The 9,602-nt window shown below is 38.6% G+C and overlaps 1 protein-coding gene across 2 annotated transcripts; it reads left to right on the top strand.

Moving 5' to 3' along the window:
* The first annotated feature begins 1,245 nt into the window (after nucleotides 1-1,245).
* Nucleotides 1,246-6,797, top strand: LOC149020535 (putative alpha,alpha-trehalose-phosphate synthase [UDP-forming] 9). 2 transcript variants are annotated; one of them, XM_089146933.1, is made up of 6 exons: nucleotides 1,246-1,431; nucleotides 1,594-1,616; nucleotides 2,399-2,534; nucleotides 3,697-5,882; nucleotides 6,001-6,274; nucleotides 6,365-6,797. In XM_089146933.1, the coding sequence occupies exons 4-6, from the start codon at nucleotides 3,895-3,897 to the stop codon at nucleotides 6,686-6,688; spliced, it is 2,586 nt and encodes an 861-aa protein (XP_089003059.1). In that variant the 5' UTR covers nucleotides 1,246-1,431; nucleotides 1,594-1,616; nucleotides 2,399-2,534; nucleotides 3,697-3,894; the 3' UTR covers nucleotides 6,689-6,797. The 2 variants fall into 2 exon arrangements, with proteins under 2 accessions (XP_089003059.1, XP_089003058.1); XM_089146932.1 differs by lacking the exon at nucleotides 1,594-1,616.
* Nucleotides 6,798-9,602: the final 2,805 nt, after the last annotated feature.

The raw sequence follows: 9,602 nt of genomic DNA, 5'->3' as shown, positions 1-9,602 counted from the left end.
ATTGATGTCCATAACCGGGGCACTTGTAGTCCAGATCTAAAACGTTGATGTTGAATCGATTAGAAACGCCCAATTCATATCATACTAGAATGAAACAGACACTAGTTTCTGCCGCTTTGGACCAATTCTAACCAACCCAACCATGGAAGTTCCAATCCGGCCTAAACGCGGGAAGGATTTCATCTCTGATTCCTGGCTATTTTTCTTGGTTCCTCCCTCACCGTTCGTAGCGTCCTCGTTGATGAAGACGACAATGAGAATCTCCAGAGCGAAACTAGAACATTCTCTCCGATATGTCTGTGGGTCCCGCCTCAAAAGTTATGGATAGGGACAATTACTACGACGATTCGTTTGCCTTATAAGTTATAAACCTTCCGTTTTTTAGGATATTGCCGTGAAACGCGGCGACTAGACAAGATTTCAAAATGGGCCCCACGGTTTCTTCACCTGCCCTCTGCTATTCCGTCCGCCTTCCTACACCGGAAATCCCCTCCTCTAGTCCTCCCTCCCAAGTCTCCTGCTCTTAATGGCCGAAAGGCCCCAAACGGTTGCTCCAAACGTGTGCCCGCCTGGGTAGCTTATCGTTGCTCTACATGCCCAGAGCGCGTTGTGAAACGGTTGGAGCTCAACGAAATATTGATGACGTGGACGGTGGATCCTTCACTCTGGGGTTACTGGCGGGTCCCACAATCAATTTGCGAATTGCGCCTTCGAAATCTGGCGTCCGTACGGGAGAGGGGATGCGACGAGGAAAATGGAGAAAGAAAACTGGAACACGAAAATATTATTAAACGGAGTCTAGACTTGTATGTCATTGTCGTGTTACCAAGAAGGGGATTTGTATCTGATTAAATTACAAAAATGCCACCTACATAGTATTCTTTTTTGTTAATTGGGTGTTAATGTTAACTAGAATGAAAACTGCACACAAAAATCACTGTAGAATATTCTTAGCATGTATAATTTACATTTCAAGCTATACACATATATCCTTTAGAGATTAGCGATTGCAAATACAATTTCCGGTTTGTGTCCCATGATCCCATCCCTTGCTTACTGCTTAGCTCTTACATTAAAATGTGAGGAAATGTCCACATTTAAAATTCAAAGAAGACAGGTGGTGTGTTGCGTAATAGAAGTACTGAACAAAGGGTATTTTGGGAAACCAAGAATAAAAGATCATAAATGCCAACATCCGTAGCCGGGCTGGCGCTACTTGGCTTCGTTTAAGTTTCCAATTTTCCCTTTTACATGTCCGTCTATTCGTTTGCTTCTTCTTCTTTGCAAGAGCAGACGACAAGACTCGTTAAGCTTTTCCAGTGATTTTCCTGACGTAGGATTGCTGAAGAAACGTCGTCGTTAAGTTGCTGGATTCTCTACCGAAACCTAAAGATTGAATTTCTGACGACGCTCAGATTCGTTTCTTCCCAGGTTGGTCGTTGGTGACTGGTTTTCTCATGTCAGTTTGTTATGTGTTATACTGTTATGTGCTTGTTCCTCTGTTTTTGTTTTCCCTTCTGTGATTCTAGGTTTTCTTCTTTCTTATGTTTCTTCTCATTATCCATAATTCTTTTGACGGACGGTTTTTCTCAGGAAAATTTTCAGCAGCTTCGGTGGTAGGCTCTCGCTGTTCAACTCGCGGTCTAATTATTTTCCAGAGAAAATCTTTGTTGTCATTTCTCTTCCATTTTCTTCGCTTTGATGTCGATATTGTGAGATCCAAAAACTAGGATCTCGCGCATTAAATTTTAATTTAATTTCTAGTAAACTATATTTACTGTAAGCATTTTATTATTTTTGAATCTTTGTTTTGAGACTCAAGAGATTAAAAAAAGATCGCTTTTATTTCTCCCTTCTCCATTTTCTAGTGGCTTGAATCAAGCTCAGCGAATTCGAGTTCATAAGCTTCTGCAATACGTGAGTTTTGTCTTCATTGTCGATAATTTAGAACAAAATACTCAAGGAATAGTTCGACAAGGGATGGAAGCAAGTGAAAATCAGATTTTGAATTGCTTCAGCAGGAACGGGTTCTACCACCATTGTAGTAGGCAGAAGTCGCTATCTCTGCTCGGAGTGAAGAACGGATTTCTAGTGACGGTCTTGACGAACTAGACAAATCAAATCACCTGATGTATATAAAATACGGGAATAAATTAGCGAATATAGAAACGGGAAAAAAGAATGTCATAATTCTACGAATATATGGTAGCAATATCCTTGTTGAAAATTATCCATTTCTGTGAATAGGAAATGGATAAAAGGAAGCTTTGACAGCTTCCGAGTTTCAATTTAAAACTTAAGAGTTGAAATCAACTAGGATCAATGAAAATCTCTGTAATTTTATTTTTAGTTGCGTGGAACATTATCCCAAGTTTACTCAAGGTGTTACTTCACGCAGGCGATATAAAACAATTTTTTTGCATGTGAGAAACAAGAAGACCCAAAAAAAATTGAAGGAGGTTGCGGTTGGTTTCGTCCATACAAGATTACTACATCTGTATCATGTTCTTTGTTCTACTTCATCTGCATCACCTGTAAGTCCTTTGTTCTTTTGTGTATCTATATATATCCTTCACAGATTTGTTTTTTTTTTGCTCAGTATGAGATGGTCTTGTGAAAACCTTGCATGAACTGAAAGATTATATGGATGTAGATCGCAATACTTTATGAATTCTCTGTTCTTGAAGGTGTGGATATTCTTGATGGAAGTTAGTCCATTTACTTTATACCAGAAGTAGGCAGGTGTGACGTGGTTTAGATCATATATCAAAGTGAGTTAGAGAAATTTTCTCGTTGTCTGGAGAATGGATTTGAATGTTGGAAACGATGGCATCTGTTGAATGTTTTGGGGTGGTATATAAACCTTTAAGGTATCTAAATTATGCTCTGCTCGTCTGTTGATCTGTAATTAATACTTCATTCATTCTGTTTTTTGGGTGAAATCTCTGCTACTATGAAAAAAATAGAGGGTGGGAAGGCTCCCTGTATGACTAGTCCTTTCTGTTTCATAAGCAGAGGTTGACAGTCATGAATCTAACGCTGTACTGTAGAGAATTGGGGGTCAATTATCACTATATGCTTTTAATTATCACATGTAGTTTGGAAAATTTTGCATTAAGATTGAAGGTTTTTTTTCTTTCTTTTCTCTTCCCATTATTAAGGTCCAGCATTGCTTTATTTTTATGGAAACCATTAGTAGATGTAAGAGATGCAACAAAAGAAAGTACTCTCTTTGGATTTCATAATAGAAATTCTTCGTTGGACACTTCTGGAACTAGACACCTTCGAGTAAAGTCATAAGTTACAAAGCTTCCATTTAGTAAATTTCTGAAAGGTTACGGTTTTTCTTTTGAAAGGTCCCAATTTGCTTGATATCAAGAATGTGTAATACATGATGTATGCAGCTGGTGTTTTGTTGTAAGATCTTGACGTAGCTTTGTTGACTGTTGTGTCAGCAACCAAAAAAGCTTGCAGTATGGGATATAAACTAATGGAAATAAAGTAGCTTTTTGTCACTCTTAATCTTATAGGAGAATTTAAGTGTCAAAACAATAAAGGTATAAATTAGAATATCCTGAAACAAAAACATGATTTATCGGAAACTATTCCTTGGTTCAAGCTCCACATTGTTTATAAGAATCCTGTTTACACATTTTTATTTGTGATCAACTTATGATGCGTTGCTATATCATGCAGATTGAAGGGAAAATAATGCCATTCACAAAAATCAGGGTTCCTCACATTTGGATTAGAAGGTTGTAACTTTCCTCACGAAAATTTTGGTACTAAAACTTTGTGGAATTTATCAAGTTACAGTGGCCTTGAAACCATGGCAATTGTCATAAATTGTCTGAGCTTATAAACATTGAGACGACGAAGCTCTCAGCGACGACAATGGAGTCTAAATCGTGCTCAAACTTTTTGGATTTTTCTTCCGGGGTTCTACTTGATGTACCTTGTACTCCCAAAGCCCTACCTCAGGTGATGAATGTTCCTGGTATTATTTCTGATGCAGATGGCAGTGGGGGTAATGGAAGGGATTCAGATGTTCTTTCATCTGTATTCTGTGAGCGGAAAATTATAGTAGCAAACCACCTTCCACTGCATGCTCAGAAAGATGCAGAAACAGGCAGGTGGTGCTTCAATTGGGATGAGGATTCACTTCTGTTGCAAATGAAGGATGGTTTCTCATCTGAAAGTGAGGTTATCTATGTGGGATCCCTGAAAGTTGATGTAGATGTCAGTGAACAGGAAGAGATTGCCCAGAAACTGCTGGAGGATTTTAACTGTGTTCCTACATTCCTACCTCTTAACCTTCAGAGAAATTTCTACCATGGATTCTGCAAGCAACAGTTGTGGCCCCTTTTCCATTACATGCTGCCTATTTCTCTGGAGCATGGTGATCGCTTTAACCGGTCACTTTGGCAGGCTTATGTTTCTGCAAACAAGATTTTTGCTGATAAGGTCATGGAAGTAATTAACCCTGAAGAAGATTATGTATGGGTTCACGACTATCACCTTATGGTGCTTCCAACTTTCTTAAGGAAGCAGTTCAATCGAGTGAAGCTTGGTTTCTTTCTTCACAGCCCATTTCCTTCATCAGAGATTTATCGGACCCTGCCAGTTAGAGAAGAAATTCTGAGAGCACTGTTGAATTCGGATCTGATTGGTTTTCATACGTTTGACTATGCTCGACATTTCCTCTCTTGTTGCAGCAGGATGTTGGGTGTGGACTACAAATCTAAGCGGGGGCACATTGGACTTGATTATATGGGCCGCACTATATACATCAAGATTCTACCGGTTGGTGTTCATATGGGTCGACTGCAGTCTGTTATGAATCTTGATTCTACATGTTCTAAATTCAAGGAGATCCTGGAAAAGTTCAAGGGAAAAAAGATGGTCCTAGGTGTTGATGACATGGACATTTTTAAAGGAATCAGTTTAAAATTGCTAGCGGTAGAGCAGCTTCTCCAGCAGCATCAGGATTTGCAAGGCCAACTGATTCTGGTGCAAATAGTGAACCCTGCAAGGAGTACTGGGAAAGATGTGCAGGAAACAAAGAGAAAAACATATTCAATTGCCAAGGGGATCAACGATACCTATGGTATGCCAGGCTATGACCCGGTGATCCTCATTGATCGTCCTGTTCCTTTATACGAAGAGGTCGCCTTTTATGCTGCGGCTGAATGTTGCATTGTTAATGCAATTAGGGATGGAATGAACTTGATTCCATACAAATATGTTGTTTGTAGGCAGGGAACTCCAGAGATGGATGAAGCTATGGGCATCTCTGTGGGGACCCCTCACACTAGCATGCTTGTTGTGTCTGAGTTTGTTGGTTGTTCGCCATCTCTTAGTGGGGCAATCAGGGTTAATCCATGGGATATTTATGCTGTAGCTGATGCCTTAAATTTTGCCATTAGGATTCCTGATGCTGAAAAACAACTGCGGCATGAGAAGCACTATCGTTATGTCAGTTCTCACGATGTGGCATATTGGGCTCAGAGCTTCATGCAAGATCTGGAGAGATCATGCAAAGATCACTCCAGTAATTGTTGCTGGGGAATTGGTTTTGGTATGAGCTTCAGGGTTGTTTCCCTTTCCTCAAGTTTTACGAAGCTGTCCGTCGACCGTATCATATCGTCATACAAGAGAGCCAATAGAAGGGCAATATTTCTGGACTATGATGGGACAATTGTGCCCGAAACATCTATTAATAAGATTCCAAGCCCTGAAGTTATATCTGTCTTGAACAGTCTCTGCAGTGATCCTGAAAACAGTGTGTTTATTGTTAGTGGTAGAGGGCGGAATTCTCTGAGTGAATGGTTTGCCCCTTGTGATATGTTGGGAATAGCTGCAGAACATGGATATTTTACACGGTATGTTCCTCTTATTTCGTGCAATTCTAGTTGCTGTTTTTGGTCTGTATGGAGGCATGTCTGCCAGTTAAAATGCTTTCTATATGAATTGGCAATTGTGATTTTCTTCTTCTGGCAGGTGGAGTAGATCTGGTGACTGGGAATCCATTCCATTAGCTACTGACTTTGACTGGAAACGAATTACAGAACCTGTAATGAGGTTGTACACAGAGACCACTGACGGGTCTTACATAGAGACTAAGGAAAGTGGACTGGTTTGGCATTATCAAGATGCAAATGCTGACTTTGGATCTTGCCAGGCCAAGGAACTGTTGGATCATCTAGAAAATGTACTTGCAAATGAGCCAGTAGCTGTTAGGAGGGGCCAGTATATTGTTGAAGTTAAACCGCAGGTATGTGTAGCCTTTGCTTCGCTTGTTTGTCCGACATTCTTTTAGTTGTTGATGCAAGGTTCTCATGAATGAATGTTAAATAACCTGCAGGGAGTGGGTAAAGGACTGATTGCAGAGAAGCTTCTTTCAACAATGGTCTGCAATGGGAAGTCACCAAATTTTGTCATGTGCATTGGAGATGACAGATCTGATGAAGACATGTTTGAGAGCATATTAAGCACGGTTTCTAGTACATTGTTTCCTACAGTTCCTGAAATCTTCGTGTGTACGGTTGGACAGAAGCCAAGCAAGGCTAAGTACTACCTAGATGATACTGTGGATGTCGTGAAATTGCTTCAAGCCCTTGCTAATGCTTCATGCGAAAAACCCAGGTATGGTGATCAACTCCAAGTCTCCTTTGAAAGATCACCTTGAGATGCAGGATGCTGTTTTGTGCATGGCTGGGTGGTGACACCACATTGGTTCAAAGGTTTTCTGGCCATGATTGACAGCTTCTTAGCATGATCTTTTTACCCTGGGAGGAAAAGGGGAAAGAGGGGGGGGGGGGGGTTTGTAAAATTTACTCGAACTTGATCTCTACTCAATTCTCACGATCGAGAGACCATACTTCCTAATGTGGGGTCAGGGAGGGAAGTACGTATTGCTGAATGTTTGGGAGCAGATAGCAATAACCTGACCTAAAAATTTTGTCGTTCATAGGTTGAAATTGTAGCATGAGAGCACCATTTCTTGCATAGCCATACAAGCTCTCATATTTTTTTAAAGCTGCTTTCGAGAATGTGAATATGAAACGAGATTCTAAGAAGCGTTTTAGTCTGAACATCGGGTTTTGTTGGACTCCAGCTTCTTGATGACCTTGTAAAAAAATGTTGTTCATGTTGACGTGGGCTGCGACCTGCCATTTGATAACTTTAAATGGCTAGACATTCTCTGTACGCGTGGCATTGCGGTGTATTAGGTGGATGGTCTGATCTCTTGGTTTTTTTTTTGGTAGCAAGATGGCGTGATCATATGATATAAATATGATGGGTTGAACTGAAAAATGATATGTATTTGATAGGAAAGGGCACGTTCACAAAAAAATGGGGAAAAAAAAAGGTGAGAAAATATCTTCCGTTGTGCTTTGAAATTATGCTTTAAATTTCAGCATATTGTTTGGCATCTAAGTACATTACTGTGCTTTTCTGCCAATGTTGGCGTGTCTCTTGTCAGTTTTTTTTTTTTTTTTGATAATTAGGTTTTAGGTTCTTTTAATAATTTTAATAATTTGAAGGAAGAAGGAAGTTGACCAGGCTGGGTGATTGTTAGGGTTTGTCGTAACCACAAAATTAATAAAAGCAATTGGATTTAATATTTGAAATTGAGCATTATCCACCTGTAGGAGAAAAAAGAAAACCCAATTTTTGCTGTATTTTTTTTTATATTCTTTTAACTTTAGTCTTGACATTTTTTATTAGATTAAAATATGGTTATGAATAATATTTTAAGTAAAGAATGAATCATTACCAAGCTAACAAACGTGCTTTTATCTCGTTTCCAACAATATTATATGTTGTCAATGTAAGGTTGGTAGAGTGATAAGATCTGTATTTTTCAGTGGAGAGATCATGAGTTCAACGTTTACAAACGACAAAGCTTCCCCTGAGGATGTAATTAAGGTGCGCGAGGATGTAATTAAGGTGCGCGAAAGTTGGCCCAGATGAATCTCAGATACCAAAAAAAAAATTTATATGTTAACTTGAGTCAAGTTGACCTCAAAAATCAGATTTGGAGCCTCGATCATAGATTAGGGTGTTAATCTGCTCTCAACCTCATCAGACAGGATCAGTTGAGACATTTAACTTGCATAGGCAATGACTTTGCTTCGTCTTGTGCGTTTAATGCGTACTGGAACAATTTGATTAAGGCAAACGTAAGAAGAGATTGTCAGACCCAAGTTTGGTGGGGGGGGGGGGAGCTTGGCCCAACTTGACAGCCCTATTACATTATAGTTGCAAATACAAATTAATATATACACAAGCCAAGCAACAAGCGGTTGAGATTAAAATTTAAAAGTACATTTTGTTCTTGACTGTTGGCTGGACAAATGTGCAGGACTGAAGCTACATGGGACCAACGCAAGATGAGATTGTCAGACCCAAGATTAGTGGGGGCCGAACCTGGCCCAACACAACAGCCCTAATGTATTATATTTGCATATATAAACTAATATATGCGCAAGCCAGAGATGCTAATCTTTTTTAAACCATCCATTTCCACCACTATCTCGTTGTGGGACCATGCGGTCGTGATTTTTATAGCAAGAACAAATTTTCTAGTTAACAATGATTTTGCGTGGGCGATGCTTCATTTATTTATGTTAAGTTATTTCAACAAAAAAAAAAAAATCTAGTTGTAAATGTGCTGTTTAAAAGTTATTTACTTTATATAATTTTTAAAATTATTATTCTAATGTAAAATGATGAAAATATCCTTACATTACAAAGACTTTGAGAATTAGTTGAGGTAGAACGGGAATAACATCTTTTAGTCAAAAGAAGCGAATTTTTTTTTTTTTTTGGGTTGGGGGAGAAATCTTATCTCTTAGGAGATTTGAAGTAGAGTTATGAAGTCGTGGTATTTTTTTCTTTTTGTACATGGAATGAGATCACAAGACCCAAAGCAACAAAACAATAAACAAAATTAAGCTGGCTCAGTAGGTTGAAGGATCATCTCCAACTCTAGAGATGGTTTCTGAAAAATATTATACATGATATTATCCTCACAAATCATTTTTGAGTATTAATCAACTGCCTTATTTTCTTTCCTACCAATGTGAACAAATCGGACATGCACCTTGCATATGGATGCAATACAATGTCGCTTGAAGAGAATCTATCACCATGTGAACCGACCAACCAGGTCCAGGCCTTCCTTCACCACAAGGAGTTCAGCTTCAAGAACTTCTTTGCATTCTACTTTTTGTAGAACCACCTCAGAACTTTCCGTCTTGATCACGAATAACACCACAAACATGAGCCATATTAATATTTTAGCAAAATAATGCATCCATATTACACTTGAAGTGATAGTCTTTGCCAACTAAGTCAATTCTTTAAAGTAATTTTTTTTTCCAATAATTAAAATTAAAATTTATCATTTCACAATTACAATTAACTATATGACTTATTTTAACTTAAAATTATATTTTATACAGAGAATGAGATTTAACCGGAGTTTGGAATTTCTACTCTGGTGAGTAGAAGATTGTATCTTTCTCTCATCTTTTTACCATATATTTACGAGTGAGCATTTAATTCACCTTATATTTAGAGGTGAATCTTCTTGT

Source organism: Hakea prostrata, chromosome 3 (assembly GCF_041222555.1).
Source record: "Hakea prostrata isolate BN-2017 chromosome 3, UWA_Hpros_2, whole genome shotgun sequence".
In the NCBI taxonomy this organism is placed as follows: Eukaryota; Viridiplantae; Streptophyta; class Magnoliopsida; order Proteales; family Proteaceae; genus Hakea; species Hakea prostrata.
Note: the sequence above shows the minus strand (reverse complement) of the source record. Positions and strands in the feature narration are given on the sequence as shown.

What these genes read in the sequence shown, in the direction of transcription:
- LOC149020535 (XM_089146932.1), top strand. Translation starts at nt 3,895, where the DNA reads ATGGAGTCTAAATCGTGCTCAAACTTTTTGGATTTTTCTTCCGGGGTT. An exon ending in GAACATGGATATTTTACACG is followed by an intron (nt 5,883 to 6,000) that starts GTATGTTCCTCT and finishes TTCTTCTGGCAG; the next exon opens with GTGGAGTAGATCTGGTGACT. An exon ending in TTGTTGAAGTTAAACCGCAG is followed by an intron (nt 6,275 to 6,364) that starts GTATGTGTAGCC and finishes AATAACCTGCAG; the next exon opens with GGAGTGGGTAAAGGACTGAT.